A 23,142-nucleotide genomic window follows, 5' to 3' on the forward strand; every position below is an offset into this window, starting at 1 on the left:
TCAATAGTGTCTCCAATCAAAAACCAGGAAGAAAGGGGAAAAAAAAAATCCCTGGATAGCATTTGTCTCCCAGGCAACAAGTGAGCAAAGAGCGGATCCCAGCCCAGCAACCTCAGCATTGAAGCGCTGCAGCCTGTCCAGCAGTGCCACCTGCTCCCAGGCACAGCGCTCCGCCCCTGGCACCTCCTGTTCAGCTGGGGCTGCTCCTGTACCTTCGGTTCAGGTTGTTACAAACAAGGACAGTGTTACCAGGAGTCCCCTCACCTTGTCCAAGAGCAGGCTGTAACCACAGGCAAGCTATTCCAAAGGTATAACTAACAGAGAGGGAAACCAACACGTGGAAGTTACTCCATGAATACTTAGGACTTAATGTTTTCTGTAAGAAGCTTCCTGGTTATGTTTATTAATTGTCATTAAGATATTGTTATGCCTTTTCCTGTTATCCACTATACATACAGACTGTATCTAGATACTGTTCCTCCTGATAGCTCAAATACCCAAACGTGACTTCCCTCCAGCCATTAAAACTGGTGCATTACCAGGAATAGGTGTGAGACACTCAGCGTCCAATTTCTTTTCCCCTCAAAATGGACTGCATACAAGAGTTTTAAAATCCTACTTACACAACCTAGTAGGGTCCAAACCAAAAAAAATGTTTGGTCCTCTGTTAGTAGAAAAAGATGTCTGAAATTAAAAAAAAAAAAAAAAAAAAAAGCTGCTGCTTGTTAGCTCTTTCAATCATTCGAGTTAACAGCGTTATCTGTTATTAGAACTCCTCATTATAAAGATTTTGCTTCCATATACCTCACACCACTGGCTGCCTAGCCCTATGCAGTACTTATCATCTGCCCAAAGCTCAATAAAAAAAACAGTGCACTGAGCTCTTTCTAGGACCAACGGCTGGGAAAAATACAGACCCTGTCTATATAAAAATTCTGGCAAATGCTTATTTGAGGAATTTCGTTCCCTCGTTATTTTAGCACTGACTTGAAATTTGTTAGGAACGCAGCTTGTTTCCAGGGTGGTTCTTTTTAGTGCCACACAAACAGTCTGCACCAAATAAAGCTTGGGGAAGAGAGCAGATGTAGAAGCCACAATGCCTGTATGTTCAGACTAGGGCCATCACAGCCGTGCCACTGCTTGGCTGCCTGGGTCTAGTGGGGCACCATGCTGACAGCGAGGAGCAACAGCCCCGGGCTGCCCACCTCCCAGAGCAGGTCTCCGCCAGGCACCCAGTCCTTCTTCTCAAAGAAAATCCACAGGGACTGCCACCTTCTGCAGGACAAGCCATGGTGACTCAGCAATGTGCTCCTTGGCACAGCACTGAGAGGAAAAGCAGGGCTCTGGCTGGGCACAAACCAGCTGGGAATGGTTCACCAGGCAGGCAGAGAGCAGGCACGCAGGGGGAGCTGGGACGAGCCGGGCAATTGGCTCCTTTCTGTCAAGAAGTTTGTTGCTCCAAAGAAAAGTATCCAACAACTGCCCCCTAAGAACTGCCAAAACAGAAGCGGATGGATGCTCAGGACTAGACTCTCCAAAACCAAAGTTATCAACAGAATGAACTAGGAATGTTGCCGTTACCCAAATCGAGTGGTGCAGACAAACACTATCATTTGTAACTATTCCAACCCGATTACTGGGGCACTTCAAGAACTATGAAAACAAGTAGAAAAAGCAGAAACTTCCTATTAGTTGAAAGAGGAGCTTTCCAACTAGCATCTGCAGTCCCAAGTCATCACATCTTGAAATCACAGGATGGTGGCACATCAGTCCCTGACTAGGTCAGTGTTAGCCGGTACAGTCATTAACACAGGACCTGTGAATAACACTAACGACACTTTCTTGTAGTGATGAGGAACCTTTTGGTGTCAGTCATCCCCATTAACCATATAACAGTTTGCTCTTAGCATGGATGAAACCTACTATTGTTAGAGCAAATGACCTCTCTGCAAATAACTGCAAAGAGATTATTGTGTATCAAAGGTTCTTATTCTGGATAAATATTTATCCTGTGCTCACTGTGCCCAGCTACCTCACAATACAGAACTTGCAGCAATTCTTCTCTCATTTGCCACCACATTTACCCACAGGAGTGCCATACAGTTCTTGTATAGGTGTGCAAGCATGCCACTCAAACACAGAGGTGTTTCTATAGGATCAAACTTTAGGGAGCCATTTTTAAAAAGGAAGGCTTCAATAAGAGAACTGGATGATGGAAACACACGCGATGCCACTGCACAAAGTAAAGCAACCACTCCAGTAGCTACAGCTAGGACCATAACCTGAATAAATAACTGTGTTTTTAGACCAGAAGGAGATTTCAGTTCCTAAGGGAAGAAAGGGAACAACATTTCTCAATGTTTAGGACTGTACCACACAACACTACTCTTGAAGTTGTGCTAACACAGTTGAAGGCACAACGGGGAACAAGCAGCTGACAATACCAACTTGAACCCAATCAGAGGGTTGAAGTCCACTGTGACCACAGCCCCAAGGGGCTTCCAGGGCAGGGGCTCCTCAGTGCTCACAGAGCACAGCCTGGCAGCTCTGTGCTCCCACCTGTGGGAAGCCCTGGGCCATGCTGCTGGCACTGCACCGCCCTGCTGTGCACTGCCTATGTGGGATGCACTCAGGACTGCAGCTCCTTCCTTTACTCCGGGCAGGGGAAGCACACTCATGCCAGCACTGGGAGAAAACAGCAGAGTTCGTCATTCTTTACTCATCGGTATTTGACAGTAAGGACAGACTGAATATCGCTTGCTCCGCTCACTTGAATTGGTTCTCTGGTTGTAAACAGTTTTTATGAACGGTCACAGATAACACTAAACCTTCATCCTCTTCAACAGCTCTGCACCGTGCAGATGAGGTTGGTGGGTTCTCTATTTACTTCATCGTTAAACAAATGAAGTAATACATAGAAAGACACAAACAGAGCATTAGAATCATCTGAGGTCAGCTACTTTTAAAAAAAGAAAGAAAGAAATACAACTGCTAAGGAATTCTTAAAGTAAGAAAAGCAAAGCCACTGCCAATGATTGCTATTATTATAAAACACATTCCTTACATCCTCTGTAACATCACATAAAAATTACAAATAACTATTAATGCAGTCTAAGGGTAGATTTTCTTCATTCTTTTCAAATATTTCTAGCACAGACTTGTGAAATTCTATATATCCAGTTTTAGAGAGCTGCACTACAGACCTTAACAGAAATTTTAATGACAGTAACAACTGCACAGTAAGCATTTAATTTTCATAAACCCTCACACAAAATCCCCCGAACCTATAAACTCAGAGGAGCTAGAAAGCTCCCCTGCCCTTCAGAGGAAAGTTTGGCACCGTAATGTGACAGTTTGACACAACACAGAGAAAATAAAGCCCTATTTGCATGCAACATGACAAAACCCTCACACCCACTTCTCCTGCGTGTTTTCAACACCTTTCCACTAAGCCCTCCACCACAGTGCAGATCAAGCACAAAGCTGAGAAAGAGCTCTGACTAGTTAAAACGCAGTTACATGGCCATAAATATATGCTCATTTGATATGTGAAACAAGTGGTGTGATGGGAAGGACTGCTGGAGCGCAGTGTTCCACCCCAAGTAAACCAGATGCATCAAGAAATCACCGCTATTCTCAAGAGAACAAAAGATTGGGGCTTTTCAGGTCTTATTTTGCCACAGGTAAAAATATCCATTAGCTCAAATTGCAGAAGTCTAGTCTCTGCTTTCATGTTCATCTCCTGCTATTTTAGCTCATTTGCTCAATGAACTCTCCCAGACATCAATACATCAGTTCCTAGATCCTTGTCCTGCCACTGGGACAGTGGCCTGGTGCTACCCAGGTAGTGCAGGGCCATATGCATCCCGGTCCCCAGAGCTCCCCTCTGTACACTATGGGCAGACTGGGGAGCTAGGTGAGGAAGACCCCACAAGCCAGGAGCTTCCCGTAAATGAGAAGCATGATTATAGTGGGAAGAGCTACTTTGCCCTAAATCTTCCCTCTCACCTAAACAAGGAGCAGCCAAGCAAGTGATTGAACCAGGTACAGAGGCCAGAGCAGTGCTGTAAAGAAACAACTGGAGAAAAGGAGAGATGGGTGGAATTCCACAGTTCACCTGTTCCACATGAGCAAGCACTGCCCAAATGCACAGCTGTGGAGGAAGCCAACGCAGAAGGAGTTCAAGTCCTACCAGCTCAAGATATCTGAAGTTTTCTCTCTCTTCACACGTGCAGACCCCCAAGCGCCAGGGCCCAGCTGTGCCAAGGGCCCCACTCTTCCCAGCAGTACTGCCAGGGGCAGCACCAGCCTGACCCCAGAGGGTGCTCCCAAAGCAGAGCCACAGGCAGAGCAGAGGGGCTGCAGGTCACACCTCAGCACAGTGCCTGCACAAGGACTGCCTGCACAGACAGGTTGAGATTTATACAAGTTAAAGAATAGAGAAGTCAGAAATGTCTTTAAGTGTGTGGCGTAGGCACCCAGCAAGTCTGACTGCTCTGAAAACCACAAACCCAAGGCATGTCCCCAGAGTCGGGGCTACAGATTCCATGATCTTCAACACGCAGCCACTGTTCCCACCAAGGTGACTCTGCCAGATGACACCATATGCACAGCACAGCCAAGGCTCCCCTCAACCCCCCCACTGCCCCTGTGCCATGCAAGCCTTGTACACCCACCAGCAACAGGGACTGGCCCCCACCACTGCCTGCAGGCCGCAGGATGTCACCACAGCAGTTTCCCACGCTCTCATAACAAAGAGACTCCTCTGACAGGCTTAGGAGATGGCATGTGGTGTCACCCCTCTCTGCGAGCCATACTTAGCCCGTTAGGCATCTCCTCATTGAGTACATTTGCAAACAACCCTATAAAACTATCACACAGCCATATGGAAATCCTGCAAGAGCCTGAAGAGAATACTGTTGTTTGCTGCCCTTAAACAAAGCCTCACTCACACATAAAACCGCCACGTGCTGTTCCATGGCAGTGCCTGGCAGCCACGGGCCTGCCCAAGGCCAGCCCTGCCAGAGGACAAGGAAAGGCTGCAAGCACTGCCCAGCAGGAACAGAACACAAGGTCCAGCACGCACAGGGGCACAGGGCTGGGAACCAGGGAGCCCAGAGACAGGGCTGTCAGCAGGTCATCACAGTGAGCCTGAGGAGATAAGGCAGCAAGCAGCACTGCCACTGCTGGCTCAGCCTACAGAATTCCTGTGTATACACGGAAAGAGCAATTAGCCCCACTCAGTTGAAAACTGAGGAGACACGGAAACAAAAGAATACAAAAGAGTTAAGTGCTCAAGGTCACCTATAAAGTCAATAGCAGAAGAAAAAAAAATCCTCAACACTCAGGTTGAGCAGTAGCCTTACCATGGCCGTGCAGGCAGTGTGTCAGGGCCAGGGATTCAGCACCCCAGTGCTGGCCAGCTGATGTGCCACACAGTACCACCAGGCTGCCTCACACAGCCACGGAAACACAGTGCCTTTTCCTGAAAATAGATGGTTACAAAGCATCTGAAAACCCAGAATGATCGTGAAACAACCCTTCACCCAACAGATACTCAAAAAATTATCCAACACTTAAATCAGTGCTGGAGGTCGGCGGGTCAGGCATTGTCTGCCAGCGCATTAATGATGAAATGAACCAGGGAGAGAACTTCCAGGGGAAGGGGTTAACAGCTCACAGAAACCGGTGGGAGGGAGTGGGTGGGACTAACTCCATTAGCAGCCACAAATAAAAATAGAAATAAGGAAGACCTGACAAAAGCTAATGGATTGGCACCATTTTCTGTAAAAAACTTGTAACTGTTTAATGCAGGGGTTTTCCTGGCTTAGTGCTTCATTTGGTTCACGTGATGAATTGAGGGGAAAATCCAGGCAGAGTGACGGACAGCTGGAGAGGCAGCCTGGCAGCAGTGCTCTGAGGTGGGCCTGTGCACTAAGCCAAGCAGCAGCAGCCCTGTGCAGCCCGGGCACTGCGCAGGCACACGGCAGTGCCAGACCCCGCTCACTGCCCACTGCCGCAGCACGCAGCAATGCATGTTTCTGCCGTCTGTGCACGCACGTCCCGATCCTTCCTTCAATCCCACTTCTACATCAAGGTCAAAAATAGCAATTTTCTACTGTTTTTTCTCTTTCTTATGGCTGAACGACAATCCCTGGGGAACAAAACAAACCACTCCAGCACTGCAAATGTCCCCCCAGACAAGACAACTGATTAGCTGTGCCCAAAGCTTTGGCTCTCTTGCTCAGTGCACATCAGTGGAAGTCAGGGCAGCACCCGCCTGTAGGAGCACCAGGGCCTGAGCACCAGCACTCACCTGTGCTGGGCCTGTAAAAACAGGAAGGAGAGATGAGGCTGCTCAGAGTCCAAAGTTCTGACAATAAGATTAATTAACGCTGTAAAAAGGTAATTGTCCTTTAGGTTTTAGTTGGTTTTTAGGTGCCTGAGTGTTTATAAGCACAGCTAAATGGGTTGCAAATGGGGAAAGGCAGAAAGCAGCAGATGCACCATACCACGGCTCGGCATGAGAGCCCTCTGCAGCGTGAGCCACTCCATCAAATGTATTTCAGAGCAGGTAATTAATACTGCCTTTCAGCTGCCCTGAGCACTTCCGCCAGTGAAACAGATTTGAAAAGTATGCAGGTAGTTTATTAAACAAGGCAAAGTGATTCTATTAGACAAATAAGACAGAGACTCACTGGTGTGAGCGTATCTAAAGCAAGAAGAAGACGAATATTTCCACCTAGATATTTTCAAGGAAGCTAGCACGTCCTTGATGAAAATCTGCAGGCTGGCAACAATGGGGCCCATGGGTTTATTCACGTTGCTTCCCAGGCAGACCAGTTCTACATTAGCAAAGCATTCCTCAAAGTCCAAATAACTAAGGATCCTGACTCAATAAATATTCTTCCTCCGTTTAAAGTCCACTTTATTCCAAATCCCACAGTGACGTAAAGGAAAAGCAGGTTTCCTTAAATTCGCAAGAGAATGGGAGGACGTGCACCACAAGCAGCAGAGCCAGCCTGTGAGCGAGCCGAAACACACCCTGCAGAAACAGAAACATTGCTCTTCAGGGCGCTGCTTTGGCCAAGCTGCTAGAAAACAGGATGTGAGCATCAGTTGTGCGCGCAGAAGAGAGGTTATTCAGAACAGCAAATTCACACACAGACTGGGTCTTTTACTCTGTAAGGAAAGGGTGGGAGGAAGGGGGGAAAAAAGCTTTCAACCTACACACCACAGCCCTGCCTACTTGGGTTTTCCCCAGTCTTTTTTTAACTTCGTTATCTCACAAGCAGTCCTTTTCAAGTGTGATGTTCACAGACAGCCACCTGTAAAACAGGAGTGTGCTGAGAGGAGGAGGAGGAGAAGGAGGAGGAGGAAGGACGTGCTCCTTGCAAAAAGGATCCCATGGGCGACCACAGGCGTGTGGGATTGGTGCTGTTCTCGGGCTGCATGTGTCTGCAGGAAGGCAGGGAGGCCTGCGGCCTGGACAGAGCGCGGAACTGGGGGAAAAGGAAAGACCAGGGGAAGGGAAAAGGAAAGCGATGCTGTATGATGAGAGTAAGAACTGCTGGAAATTAGACAAGTAGCAGCAGTGCTACGCAGGACTAAATCACTGTCTGCACCATTCCTCAGTACTTACCAGCAGGCTATTACTCATTATAATCATAGTATACAAAAAGGCTGCTGATCAATACTGCACAAAGGTGATTAGTGCTCAATGATTAAACATCAGTGTATGAATTTATCTGACTTAATGTGCCTGAAGTGGAAGGAAACAGGGAGAAACCATTTCTGAGTGGACTCCAGTAACGCAAATTGACAGTCCATCCAACATCACATGTTAATGCCGTGAAGAGTTCAGAAATAGCAAGGTGGAAAAGATTTATGATATTCTCAGAAAGACGGAAAATTGTGTTCTTCCAAATTATTCAAGATCAAATGTGCCTTTGAACAAATACACCCTCTAAAGGCAAAGAAAATCTCAGTGAAGGATGCCAAAATGAAGCTATTCTGATGGCACAGGTGTCATACTAACAGGCCTGCTGTGACCTGAGTCACTGCTCCAGGTCTTCTATGATCTTCTTCGCTATCGGTTTCACACAGGAAGCCTTCACGTTTGACACACCAAAAATAGCAGACGGTGTACAAATGAAAAACTTTGTTCACAAAGGCTTGCAACTACTTTCTTTTCTTAAATGCTAATGAGCTTTCAGCAAGGAGTAATGGTGACTTAAAGCCCTTCACCCTGCCATGTTGTCCTCACAGCCATGTATGTGAACAGCTCCATTACTAGGTGATGCAAGCAAGACAGAACTAAGAAAAAAGAAACAAAAACAGCAATAGGAAATGAATATCCAAATGTGAAAAAATGTACTCCCCTAGAGAGAAAGATGTGTACCTAGACAATGAGGTCCAAGTTGCTGAAGGTCCTACCCAAGGCTGAGCAAAAAAGAAGGGGAACTTTACAATTAACTACATCGATCCAAATGACTGTTACCAACTCTGAGAGCTGCTTCAGATCTGCATAGCCACCCAAGCTCTGCTGAAGAGCAACAGCCAGCCCTTGAGCATGGTGGTGGTGTGCAGATCCACCCCTGCCTGCCTCACAGAGGAAACCAAAACGTCAGCCCTCTTCTAGAGAGTCCTCGAAACAGTCCCAGGCCACAGAGCTGGGTCCTGCTACTGCAGACACTGAACTCCACACTGTACTGGAGAGGATTTCTCCAATTGCTCTGTTTCCTCCACAAAAGGCTCTCTGGGGAAATGCTAAACATACCACCAACAAAAGAGTCTGAAGAAACTTGACAGACTACAGCGTGATGGTAACCTCCAGAATCTGGCTTCAATACTGCCAATTCATGGCATTGGACCATACTGGGATTGTAGGTGTTTTTATTAGAAACGCCTAAGATGCTACAAAATCATGAAAACAAAACGAAACAAAAACATTTCCAGTTGTCTTCAGTTCTGTAAAGGGAGGGAGGGAATCTTAAAGCCTCTAAAATAAGACATCTCCCATTATTTTAAACGACATCATGATTTTTGAGCTAAATTCATTAATGTTAGAGCACAAATCTGCATAGAAACTGCTGTCTCCATCCCTGCCACATGCATTTGCACTTTTACACACGCATCTGGACACCAGCATTATTCTGTCTAACTTAAAAGCCACACGACATAGAAAACTCATCTGGATCGTTACAGAAATGCCTCTCTTTGAAAACAGGAGTAGGTATCTGTATGAAGAGTGAGAAGCAATCCCACCCCGTTAGCAGGGCTGAAGTTACACGTGGCTTGAATTGAAAAGGCACTTAAGCAAGCTCTGGAACCATCATGCTGTTCAAACTGATGCCAAACAACAGGAACTGACAGTCAAAACAGGAAAAAACAGAGCTCACTGATGAAGCAAATTCTCCCCCTTCCTAATGCATGGCTAAATTAAAGATTCAGAGTGCAAATCCAAAATCAAGTTTGTGACCCCTAATTTATAAATTGTGAGGGAAATAAATTGAGGTTGATGCAGCACACAAATGGGTAATTGTACCGTAATCAAGACACAGAAGTTTGTCCCGTCAGCTCAAGCCCAGCCAAATGGATTTTTGGCAATACTGCCGCTGGAGGGTGAGAGGGGCTCGAGTGGTAGTGAAGGAGCAGATGCTAATTAGCAAAAGCGGTTCGATCATAAGCGTGTTTACTTTGAAACTAAAATAATGCAAATATTTTAGTTGGGGGAAGGGGACTACATTTTCCTACAGTTTTTCTCAAGTCAGCAGAAAAACAGGATAAGAAAAAAAGATCTTTCTTTCCATTTCAATGCTACAAATTAAAATCAAAGCTTTCTAAATGAAAATTTTGTATTTCTTCTCAAACAAGAGGGATGACAGAAAAGCTTATCTCTTTATGGAAATGGTCATAATTACAACTCTGTTTTTCCAAATTCAAAATTACTCAGCTCTAAAAGCCAGCAGCGAATGACAGACTAAAGCAGACTTCTTAAGCTGAGAACAAGGAACTTTATCCCTCCATACACAAGCAGCATTGTCTAAAAAGGCACTAAAGTCTTACAGGTGTTTTAGCAAAACCTAAAAGTATAAAAATTAACAGAAGTAGAGTTGCTGTTTTTTTCTCCATTTTAAGTGCTGGTTTATTTTAGAATAAAAAAAAAAAAACACCACCACTAAAAACAAAAGAGACAGTTCAGATTAGTTAGTATCATGATTTAGAGCGATCTGTTTAGACTGATTGGTAACCATTTACAGCAACAGAGCACATCTGTCCTAAGGAAATTTCTGCACATGCCACTACCACAGCATGTCGCTTTCCCAATGCAGGGATGCAAGCAAATAGAAAGCTTTGTGCGACAGTCCAAATCCATACTGCTTTTTGCTCCCATCTCACCTCACAAGTGTTTTGATGATCTGAAAACCAAAATGATTATGCAGTGTTTATATACATATACACACACATACATATACACACAGGGATAGAGAGATACAAAAATAGATGAATTTAAGCAGTATCATAGAATCATCGAATGGCTTGGGTTGGAAGGGACCTCAAGGATCACCAAGCTCCAAACCCCTGCTGCAGTCAGGGCTGCCAACCTCCATATCTAATACTAGACCAGGCTGCCCAGGGCCCCATCCAACCTGGCCTTGAATACCTCCAGGGATGGGGCATCAGTAGAGGAGAATCACAGAATCATAGAATTGCTCAGGTTGGAAAGGACCTTCAAGATCATCAAGTCCAACCGCAACCTAACCATACTGCTCTAACAACCCACCACTAAATCATCCCCCCAAGCACCACAAAGGAGGTACAGCCTGAACAATAAAATTCCATTTTTCTCAATAGCTGGGAGCTAGCTCTGTACTGAGTCTTCAGTGCAATTTATCTCTTTATGACAGCTTCTTTCCTTTCTCTGCCGTGCAGCCCAAAGTCTAAAAAGCACTAGAACTTGAAATAAATTAGAAAAACAAAGCCAAAAAAACAACCCTACTCTTACAACAGCGAGGTCTGCATATTAAGCGCTGAGCCCTGAGAGAAAACATTGATCTCTAGGGAAGGGGGGTAAGAGAGAGAAAAGCCAAATTAATTAGTGCAATGAGGCAATTATGTAACAATAAATGTGTAATGTCAATTGCCAGAACAGAAAAAACAAAACACTTGCCCGATGTCCCACTACCTCAGCCACACCAACCCCATAGCTTCTAGTCCCTCCCAACAAAACACCTACCTCTGCACCTCCTGTAAACCAATGTATCATTTACACCACTGATCTACAGTGCAGAAGTACTTCAAGAAAGGTGGAACTATGCAAGAATCCTACCATTATTTTCACTGAAGTTTACAACTGAACATGATCGGTAAAGGTGATTTCTGCAGGACGAAATGCCTTTTGACCCAGAAGCTTTATACCATTTTCTCTCCAAGTCTGAGTGTAACTGTAGCTCCAGCTCAGCCCGCAGCATGCAGTTCTCACATCCATCAAGCATTCCTCTCCAAAGACTTGGCAGCATTCCTAAGAGCAGTGAGGATCCCTGGACATGCGGTTTCCCCGCTGCTGTAGGGTTGGAGAAGGCTGCACACAGACAGACTGCGTAAGATAGTGACACTAAAGAGAAATTTTGTGAAAGCAGTTTTCCCTCATGGAAAGGACTTTAAATTCTTAAAGACAAACCATATTAAATGCTTAGCCCTACCCAACAACTTAAGGAGAACGTACCTAACTGCAAAACTGCACCTTTTATTACATTCTGTATCACTTACTCCTAACATTTACCCCCTTCCTCCTAATCTAAAAGCAGAGCATTTCAAAAACTCTTTCCCAATTTAAAAAGAACACGCGTAAACTTAGGACAAGCGTGTTCCCACTCTCCATCTTTCAAATAAAAGAGTGAGGAAAAGAAAAAAATATGGAAATGAAAGATTGAGATGAGGTGTGTCAGTATCTAACCCCAGCCTTGTATTAACTCCCACAGCTCCTACCAGTTGCACTGGAGGCTTTTCTTTCCACTGTAAAATCAGAAAAACAGTTGCCATAGTTGTCTCATCTCCATGAGTACCCTCCCACAGTAGTCAGCCATGGGATCTCAAAAATACAGCTCTGGGGCAAAGCCTAATTTTCTGCTGATAGCTTGAATTAGTGTGAATTCTGCTGTTAGCATTCAACTAGATTCTCTTGTGCAAAATCCCATAAATAAGTTTCTGCTCCATGTAGTGTCACAGACACTTCCCTGCTATTCAGACTTTCCCATACAGACACCCATTCATTCCTCTGCTTACCAACAGGCATCTTTCAGCAGCTTACACTGATGTTCCAGAATCCTGGTAGTACTCAGCTACTGGCAAATTGCTACTGTTCACTGCTGTGATGAAATGGAGCAATTCAGCATGCTGGAGATAGCGCTTGGATATCTTAAGTCACTGGACAGCAATCTGGTCTCCTTCCTACCGTAGCAAGGAAAAACCCACTCACATTTAAGATCCTTGGAATGAGTCCTCTCACAAATTCCTACACCAGTTTCCAGGGCAAAGTTTCCATAACACCCAGAATGGAATTTGAAAAACATAACTGATAAATTAAAATGTACTGTCTCCAAAATGACTATTACAGATAACTGAGTAAGAGCCAGAGACATCGTTTATGGCTACACCTGCTGTTTTCCGCAGCCCTCAGTCCCAGCTCTCTGGTATTTACCCAAGAGTAAACCAACAGCAGCTCCTCTGAAGTCAAGAGTCCAAACTGGCAGGAGAACAGAAAAAAACAACTAACATTCCAGGCTGTAAAGGGTCTATCAAAAACAGGAAAAAATATTAATGCTAAAGTAGTTGGGTCACTGCTCCTGCCTGCTCCCACACCTCATGATCCTCGGTCAACTGGTGAGCCTGAGGCCACTCGTATCCACAAGATATGGAGGGCTTTGGCAAGGCAAGTTGAGCAGTTATTGTGTACATAAATCTTGACAGCGCTGGCACCTGTCTCCTACCTGCAGCATCTTCAGTTCCTGAACTGAGCAGGTGTCCCACTTCTGGCCAGTGCTGAGGCACAAGAGGTGGGGAACGGCTGGGAGAGGGGTTGAGACTCACTGGGAACTGGGCTGAACGGCAGGTGCTGGCAAAGCAGTTAAGCTACCAGAGAGCAAAAGCTGAAGTGCTGAATTGTAACAAGCCGGTCACTGATGCTGAAGAAAGCAAAATCTCATAGATCTTAACAAATTTCTTCTTTACAACCGACTGTCTTGAGCTACAAGTACCAGAAAACCAGCGAAGTCCGTATGTGTCTCATTAAAGCAAACTTTCTTCACTGACTTCTTTTGCATGGCAGACAGGAAACCTGCACTGGTTCAAAATATCAGATAATGAATCAAATGATAAGAGCAAATACTTAAAGAGGAAAGTCTTAATTAGCTTAAAAAAATACATATCAGTGTGCAGCGTAGTGCTTCCCTAGAGGCTTACTGAGCAATACTTAACCAGACGCAGTTGCATGGTTTTTTAAAGGAAATCTGTGTCCACACATCTAACTGCATCACAATGCATTGCGTTGTTGTGGCTACACGATGCCTTACCCTGCAATGCTCTGCCCAGTCTCAACAAGACAGAAGCCAGCTACTTCTAGTTCTAGACACTGAGCCACCACTGATCAATACACAAACACAAGAAAAAATTCCAAACAGAGCCAGATTGGGCTTCTTTTCCACAAGGATTTCAGCTTGGACTATTTAACTAGATTTACCATGAAGACACAGCAATAAGACAGCTCAGAATAGTTCAAAAGAAGGCGGCACTGGGCTGCAGGCCCAGCGGGCCAACATCTGAACAGCTGTACGGGAAACAGAGCTGCGCAGCAACCTGCTACCAGCCCATCCTGCACACAGGAAGGAAGGCTCCTCAGCACCTCGCAGGCTGCCTCAGGCTGCCTGAGCACCACTTGCAGTCATGCTGCTCAATCACCATCAGCTCTTCTAAGCGCTTCTCAAGCGGTCTTTGCCCAGGAATGAGGCTGTGCAGCACAACCTGCTGCTCTGCTTCAGCCAGCCGGAAGCATTCCATTTCCTTTTCAGGGAAGGAAGAAGTCCAAGGGACACACACTTTGTAGCTAAAATGGATTCTTTGCTGTTTTGGTGAAGAACTGAAGTGCGAATGCTCAGCCAGATGAGAGAGCCCAGTGAGTCCTTACTGCCCAGCCCGCTGCTCAGCTGCACTTCAAGCCGTCCCCACAGGAGATTCCCTGCAGTTCCCCATGGGTCAGTGTTTGCTCATGGGCACATAAGGCACTGCTCAGTGCTGAATTTTAGACCAGTGCTGTATTCAGAGCAGAGCGTGACCCCAGAGCCGGACTGGGTCTGTGGGTCTGCAGGGCTCTGTTAGCTCCCCTGGAAGAAGAAGAAGCACTGGGGGGCAATGAGAAAATAAAGACAGCTGCACAGAAGAGCCTGACAACTGATTCTGTGGACACCCTTCCTTAGTGGCATCCTCTCAAAACAGCTTTTGAGAGGGTCCCCAGCGCAGCTCCCTCAGAGCCATCTTCACTGCTCATGTCCCACAGTCCTGCCCGCCCCTTGCCCCAGCTCCGAGCTGCCAGCTGCTGCATGCTTGAATGGAGCTCAGCCCACACCTGTGCTGCCTCAGGTACCACCGGACCACAGAGATCACAAGCTAAGCAGGGAGCTGAAAAAGAACCAACCAAATTAGCCCACTGAACAAATAATCCCACCGAAAACAGTTTTCCAGCAGCTCACTGCACAATGACACAGGTGCTGGTAGGAGATGGAGAGGGGCTCGCAGCGCAGCCCTGGGGGGAGGCGGTTCATCTACAGCAAAGGCTGCAGGGGGTGGTGCCTGGTGCTGGCAGCCCACACTTGGCACAGTTTAAACCACCTGTGAAGCATCCTCAACACTGGCCCCTTGAACAACTGCTCCCAGGAGGAAACCAAAAGCCAACATCTTCAGAAGAAGAAAGGGAGTCTCTTTCTTTGGAGGCATTCAGAGCCTTCCTGGCCACAGCCATGTAGTGCGGGTGCCTCTGATGAGCAGGGGCTGGACTGAGTGACCCCTGCGGTTCCTCTCAACCCTGGGATCCCATGTGTGGTCTGTTCTCCCCATAGGGCTGGCCTCCATCAGGCCTCTGCTGTCACTGCCACCTCAGCACCTCCTCAACCAAAGGTACTCCCTAGCCACCCCTGTCACAGCTCCCTCGATTGTGTCAGCACCACTGACTGCTGGGCTGTGACATGAATTGAGGAACTAAGCTGAAAAGCAACTTGTGAATTCAAAAAGAGAGGAAAAAAGTCCAGCTGGATCCGATCTGCAACCAGATCCAGGGCTGGTCGCTGAAATGCCAAAGCATGTCAGCATGCTGCTGGAGCATGCAGCCCAGAACAGGGAGGAGCTGTGGCTGACAACTAGCTCCATCCAACCCGCACAGGCCCAGTGCACGGGGAGCAGCCCAGCACTGCTCTCATGTCCAGGCCCCCGCAGCACTAACACACCCCACAGCACGTCTGCATGGGTCAGGAGCACACATGTGGCCGGGTACCCCAAATAACCAGCTGGCCAACTGCCTGTCAGGGTACAGTCAGAGCCCAACACAGCTCCCCAGGACAGGGACAGCCCACTGCCTATCTTCCCCTAAGGGTAAGCTAACACTAGTAACTGAGATAGGAGGTCCAGAGGTCTCTGGATATCTCCAGCTCCTTACCACTATCTGAAAAAGAACTAATTATGCACCATACAGCTCTAAACCAGTTCACGCACGCAGTCTCTACTGCAAAGAGTAAGCGATGATGTAGTCAACCAGCTGGAAGCCAGTTAAATGGAAGAGCATTTCCATGCAGAGCTTTAGGAAATCTATTATTTAAATATTCTGTACAATTCCTTGCTTTTGCACTTCAAAAACAAAACTGAAAGGGTTCAAGAAAGTTCTTCACACGTTATCTGATATCTGGAAATTCCGTATTAGAGGAAGGTTCTAGAGACTGCTATGATTTCTCTGGAAGGAGATGACTCTCTTTGCTTTAAAAACAATTTGAGGGGAACATTTATAGTGGCTGAGAGCACATGTATGACAGACTGAGATATCAGAAAATGGATTTTGGGTTAAACACAACGAATTCTAACTTAAGAAAAAACAACACACATTTTCTTTTAACGATCTGGGAAATTAAAGTTGAATCTGCTCATTTAGGACATCGTTTTATTAACAGCGTCAACACCATCTGAAGTCCTTAACATGAGTCTGAGGGATTTTTAAACTTCAGTTCCAGCCAGATGTTACAAACCCCATGAAATTCTGATGCTTGTGCTATGTGGGTCAGGCTAGGTGATAAGAGTATCAGAACCGGAGGAGATCGTTTCCATACCCAGAGAGCCATGCAGCTTTCACAGCACATCTTCCCGAACAACGTTAGAACAGGGAGGATACTGCTGCAGGTCCATCACCGCTGTGTATATAGAGATTGGATTAAGAGATCTCAATTAGGAACAACCAGGCTGCCTTGCCTCTCGCTCCAGCTAGCTCTTACCTTTCTGCGGGGCTTTACCTGTCAGAGGAAGCAAGCTCACTGGAGGGACTCCTCAGAAGGCCTAATGCTGCACCTGGGGTCCCCCCCAGCTCCCTGGCCGTGCCGTGGCACAGACTAGGCTGTGCGGGAGACGAGGACACCCCGCACACCCCAGTAACACTAGGGAGGCCTCGGGTCCCACAGCCCACTCCAGATAGAGAAGGAGCCTTGCTGGATCTCCATGACCCAGTTATGGTCCGTGTACTTCTAAGAATAACTTCGACATCAAGTGAGGAGAATTTTCTTCTCCCATCCCCATAAGCATATCCCTTACTCTCATTACATTTTTACTGAGACATTTTTATTGAGACGTCCCCCAGCACAAGTGCCAAACAAACCTTGAAGAGTCTTGAATTTCCCCAGCACACACCCAGCTGGGAACACGTCCACATTTCTCTGCCTCAGACAAGCAGGGCAGACACAAAGAGGAGCCCGCTCCGTAGGAGGGATACCCGGAGCAGCACAGAGCAGGCAAACAAAGGCAGCAGAGCACGAGGCACAGGATGAGAGCTTCCTCTTCCATAACTGGGCTGCTGATTGAGACCAAAAAACTGCAGAGAAGCCAGTGATGCCAAGCATCTTTTTCCTTCATCCACTCGTTTGATAATAACAGTCAACAAAGTTTGCATTCATAAAAGGCACAGACTGATCACACGCCTTGAAAACACAACCTTAGCAGCCTTTGTTCAAAGCAGGAATCCCTACATGGATAATAATACAGATCTTCAAGGGGAAAAAAATGAGGCTTATCACAAAATATTTCAACAGACTCTTAGCTACAGCAGCACTAGTGGGCGCAGCTATAATTACAGCAAACCTACATAATGCGTCTGAACTAGCTTAGCCCTTTCCCTGTGAGCAGAGGAGCTGCCACATCAGTAACTCCGTTGCTAGGGCAACTGCTTACTTTCCATATCAACTGCAAACGCGTTGCTATGGAGACGCATATACAAGAAAAATTCCTCTCCACAGCCAAGGACCAGATGGCAGGGAAGTCAGAGAAGTCATGGGCTGAGGGCTGCACTAAACGGGACACACACTAGAGGACATTTAGATCTGTGTGCTCACAATAGGATTAATCTGAATGACTGAATTCACAAGTCCAGCAGTATAAACAAAGGCAGGGAACTCCTCTTGTGCTCCCCATCATGTGACACTTTATACTCCGGCCAACTATTATTAAACTGCTGAGTTCAATGCAAAGAGGTTTGCACAGTCAAGGGCTCAGCGTTTTCCCTTCTTCAGCCCCTCTGTCTGCCTCGAGCCAGCAGATCGGCCTGGTGGCAAAGTTACACACGGTCACCGTCACCTTGCCCGGGGAGCTCGATGGCACGGCAGCTCCACGCACCGCAGCAACACGTGAGCACAGCTGGGGAGAAAACGTCTGCTCCCCCAGAAGATCCAGAACACGGCAAGCTGGAAACCAAAGCGATGCAGCCTGTAAGTTCTTTCTGTTGCAAGGTTCTCACATCGCGAAATGCGTGCATTCACACACACGCAGAAGGAGCTGCAGGCTATTAAATACATATTTAGCCCCATGAATATAAATGAGTGAGCCCAAGACTGAGGGAACTACTATGCAGAGGGAATCCAAAAAAGAATTAAGTGTTCAGCAGAACTTTTTTTAGAAAAACTATTATCGAAAGGCTATACAAACAAACACTGGAACGCACAACTCGGAGAGGAAAGCTTCTAGCTTTTCAGCGTGAGCAAATGCCTGCAATTCCCAGCACTGATTAACTCCTTCCCTGCACCCCACGTTTCAGAGCCCAGCTTGTTAGCATTTCAGAGATGCCATTTGCCAAATGTTTTTTGTCACATAAAAACAGTAAGGCAGGCACACTCTAAACCTGCAACTTGCAGAACGTGGCGACAAACTGGAAGAAGGGGCATAAAATGATTCCTTGTAATGGTGAGTTACCTCTCCCCCCCCCCCAAAGGTCCCAGGGACCCCATGAGATTCACAGGCCGCTGTCAACAATAGAGTTGCTTGCTGTAAGGCACTCCAACCAGCTCTGGAGGTGTGTGAGAGCACATGAATGTCTTTTCAAAGCCAGCAGTTGGAGGTCAGTGCTTTCCAAGTCCACAATTAGCTGTCAAGCACCTGATTCAGCAACCCGGCCCCAGCGCCAGCTCTGCACTCCCATCCCCACCTGCCATGCTCCTTGGCCAGGACGCGAGAGAAGCGACCTGACTTTGTACATTTTAAGTTTCAGATTCTCTTCTCAATTACCTTAATGCTGGCTACCAGCAGGGTGACTGTATAGTTATTAAGGGCTCAGGAGCATGAAAAGATGGAAGGAATGCTTTCTCATAACCTATGCTTTTCTAGGGAAGACTAAAACTCCACCTTGTTACTTACACGGGCAAGGGCTCCCCCCACACCTTATTGTCTTGCTGTGTAACCATGGCTCTAATCATGAATTCGAGGCGTAGGTGACTATTCATGCATTGTGCTTCTCCCCTTCCCCATGGAGAAATGCTTCACTGTACGGCTCCTGTGATCTCAGAAGGCTGAGGGTATTTGACAGATATGCATGAAGACAAGTTCCTCATAGGAAGGAAACCGTAATGTAAATAGTCAACCTGTAAACAGAGGAAGGGGACAGAACAAACGGCAGCACTAAACACACGCCTTGCCAGTTACAGTATTGGCTGTTTTTTTTTTTAACGTGTGCTACGTGTTAAGGTTTCTTACAGCCTGGGACAGGATCATAAAAGGCTGGTGTGGCACTTGCTATTATAGTCTCACTTCCAAACAAGAATTTGAGGCTCCGGCTTACACGAAACAAGATCCAGTTCAGGAACAGGTTTTTTAATCTCGTACACAATCGTTCACAACAACGAATTTATAAAAATACCAACATACAGCGTGTGATCTCCAATACGTGGACAGTGGATTTCAGGGAATGACATTGAAAAAAAAGTAAAAGAAGAAGTCAGTCATTTAAAAATTCTCTCGCGTCCTGGCCAAGGAGCATGGCAGGTGGGGATGGGAGTGCAGAGCTGGCGCTGAGGCCGGGTTGCTGAATCAGTAAAGCTCCAAGGAAAAGAATGTTAAGTAATCTTAAATGAAAAGTTGCTATCTTAGGGTAATATAAGATTCTTCCTCCAGAAAATATCTTCTATTTCAGAGCATTTACAGTTAAATTGCACCCAAACTAGGGAGAACAGCACCACCAACAGAAGTCTCGCTCCAGGGTAACCAGTTACTAGACCATCACAGCACTAACTTAACTGAAAAACAGCAGCTGAGTGCATCTATTATTTCTGCCAGAAAAAAGTGCTCCCTTTCTGATCTTCAGCCAACTGCAGAGCAGCCAGCGACGTGATTCTACCTGCTATTTAGTTCACCAACCTGTGAGAAGGACTGTGAAATTAATCTGCAAGCTGATATTTCTATCGGTACGCTCGTACTTTGCCAAGGATTCATCCCAGATCGCAGCTCCTGGAGCCCACCCCCTCCAGAAAATGCTATCTGCTCCCAGTCTGGTTTATGCAATAGAAGGTTATGCAAAGTCCTGCCTCCGCGGCGCGGCTCATTTCCCCATTCCCTCACACACAGCCTCTTCCTGCAGATACAGCTGAGGATTCAGCGATGAAATCAGACAGCAACAGCAGAGATCCGAAAGCAACAATCTGTTCCCCAGACTTCTGCCACTGCACTGTTCTCAGAAGCGGCAAAACTCCAGAGAGAGAACAGCTGAGTTTCTGGTAACTTTCACCTCTGATGCCAGATCTATCTGCTCTGTTTGAAGAGCTTCTCTTTCTACCTGAAAGAGAATGAAGCTTCACCCTTACAATTCAGTACTACTACTGCTGCTCATTTAAGGAAAAAAAAAACCTTTTCTCTGATTACAACACAGATTGGGAAAAAAAGAAATGGCCTCTTACGTAAGGCATACCCTTTCACTATACGTTCGAATAAGCCAAGAACAGCAAGCAGCCTATTTATAACATGATTACATTCATCTAGTAGAGCTGGAAACCATTACCACAGCATGGTAACTAAAAACAATATTTAACCACTATGCATGAAGACACCAGCTGGGGAGCAAAGAAAACACACATACCGACTACTTTCTTACTGGTGTCTAGACAATGAATTTAATAAAATCAGAATGAGCCATGCTAAAGAAATGCTGGCTTTCTGAATGTAATGAACTGCACTACGAAGGACGGCATTGTGTATTCCACATTTTACAGTTATGAATACATCCTAGGATAAGCGGGTGAGTTTTATCAGAGCCACACAGGTTTCCACAGTTGCAAACTTACCTGACTTCTATCTTTGTCCACTTTCTTAAAACACTTATTCAAGGACAGGTTATGTCTCACAGAATTTTTCCATCCAGTGGGCGCGTTTGCAAAATACGGAAAGTGTTCTAAAATCCAGTTGTATATATCCTTTACGGGCAGTCTTTTGGTTGGCGAGTCCTCGATGGCCATAAATATGAGGCAGCTAAAGGAGTAAGGAGGTTTGCAGTTGGGGTTCTGCTTGGCATCGTAGGGCATGTCCGAGTGGGCGGGGGATGGAGGCGTGTCATCACCGATGTCCTGAACGGGGCTGACGCTTCGTAACACCGAGTCCCCAAAGCTCTTCAGCAAGTTCTTGCTCTCATGTAACCAGTTCAAGTTAGTTAGCTCTTCATCTTCCATGGCCCCTTTATCTAATCTGATGGCAGGCAAAGAGAAATCTAGGTCCTCGTCATCGTGAAGTGCCTTTGACAAATCGCTATCTTGGTAACGCTGGCTCAGTCCACTGGGAACACTGATTCCTGAGCCCTCTGGCTTCTTGCTGGGCGGCATGACTGGACCCATTGAGGCAGAGGCTACTGGGAATCCGACACCGGGGGAAAAAGAAACAGAGAAAAAAGTTATTAGCTGGTGAAGGTACCGCATAACATTTTGACATCTTTTCCCCACCAGCTGCTTGGCCTCGTGCCATCTGTTTTAAAAATGACAGACCCACATTAACGCTCACCCCCAAACACAAGGTAAAACAACCTAAAGTCAGGGCAAGTAAAGAACTTTCAATGCATGGAATGATACGATAATGCCAATATGCCTCAGTGCTCCCTGTACTGGAAGCCCCACAGAGGAAATCCTAGGGACACACTCCTTTAATAACGAATATGTGTATCAAATCATTGAATACTCCGATCATATCACTTTAATAAGCATGTAAATTAAAAAAAAAAAAAAAGGAGGAAAAAAAAAAAGAGGCTTAGGACCAGCTGCTTCAGATTAAGTTCAGCTGTTTCACTCTTAAGGACAACACAACAGCCCCGCGATAGAGGCACTGGCTGAGGGCTCATGCAGGCAGGCACCAAATCCAACTACAGGCACTGCTGCAGCAGAACTGAAAAATTACAGCAGAACTTGCATACCAGAATGGGAGGGAGGGAAAGGACAAGGGAAAGCAGCACACAGTAGTTTTGGGACCAGGGCCAAGACACAGGGAAACAAGCGCCAGAGGAACAGAGCACTTTAAAAGTGTATGTAAACATAGAGGGCTTTAACCCGCACTGAGCTGCCCTCAGATGTGGCCGAAGGCAGGCAGGAGGCTACGGCACTGGGAGCCGAGCACAGGGTTTGCTGACAGGGATGGGGGGAATAGAGCACCGGGGGGGGGCCTGGAGCAGGGAGCGGCATGTGAGCAGCAGCAGCCCTCCAGGAGCAGCACAGCCTCCCTGCCTCTGCCGCGCAGGAGAACTGCCAGGACTGAGGACGTGGCCAGCAGCGAAACAAACACTGGTGAGGATCAATGTATTCCAACAGCAGGCAGTCTCCTGCACAAGTGGTGAGGGAGGACAGAGATTCCCTCCATCCAGGGGACCACTGGAGATGCGTTTCCTGCAGTCACCCTCGATACTGTACTAACGGTCAAGAAGCATAGGTAGCAGCAAAACAAGCAGTGTATCAACCAGGAAAACAGGGAGGAAAACTGTTCTGGGGAAGAAAAGCAATGGACTTCTTTCAGATGTGACAGAAAAGCGAAAACGGGAAGTCCCCCGGGTCCTTCACCAAATACTCCCAATCGACGCGGCCATTACCGAAACAGCGAGGCACGGCCGAGGCACAGCCGCCGCACGGCCGCCCGCTGGGCCCCGGCCGCCGGAGGAAACGAGCTCCGCCGGAGCTCCGCCGGCCCCGGGCGGGCACTGCCCGCGGCGCAGCGCAACTTCAGCTCCGGATGGAAGTTGCGTCCCAAGAGCTTCCGAACAGGGAATTACACCATGGCTGACAGTAAAGTAATGTAATTGCACTGTTGCCATGACAACACGCTGCTCTCTTTCTGTTTAATTCGCTTATTTCGGTGCCCTCCCGATGGGCAGCCCCGCGCCGACCCTGTCTGTTCCCGGGCGGGAGCCCTCGCCGGGGCCGGAGCCGGGAGCCTCGCGGTACCCGGCTCGGGGGGCGGCGGGACCGCGTCTCCCGGCGGCGCGGCTCAGCCCGGGGGAGGACACGGACACGAGGAAGAATTCGGCGGCCGCCTCTCCCCGCCACCAGACAAAGGAGCGGCGCTCACACGGGGCCCCCGGCGGAGCGAACATTTTTAACCCGCCGCCAA

At 47.0% G+C, this 23,142-nt stretch overlaps 1 protein-coding gene across 6 annotated transcripts in view; it reads right to left on the reverse strand.

The window, feature by feature from the left end:
• Nucleotides 1-23,142, reverse strand: part of FOXN3 (forkhead box N3) — a 186,608-nt gene that overhangs the window by 99,834 nt on the left and 63,632 nt on the right. For 4 of the 6 annotated variants that reach the window (XM_021403784.1, XM_021403783.1, XM_021403778.1 and 1 more), the window contains exon 2: nt 20,847-21,400. In XM_021403784.1, the coding sequence (XP_021259459.1) occupies nt 20,847-21,389 (543 nt within the window). In that variant the 5' untranslated portion in view covers nt 21,390-21,400. Of the gene's footprint in view, nt 1-20,846; nt 21,404-23,142 lie in introns of all 6 variants that reach the window. The other 2 variants (XM_021403779.1, XM_021403780.1) reach the window with 1 other exon arrangement.

This window comes from Numida meleagris, chromosome 6, assembly GCF_002078875.1.
Source record: "Numida meleagris isolate 19003 breed g44 Domestic line chromosome 6, NumMel1.0, whole genome shotgun sequence".
Lineage (NCBI taxonomy): Eukaryota > Metazoa > Chordata > Aves > Galliformes > Numididae > Numida > Numida meleagris.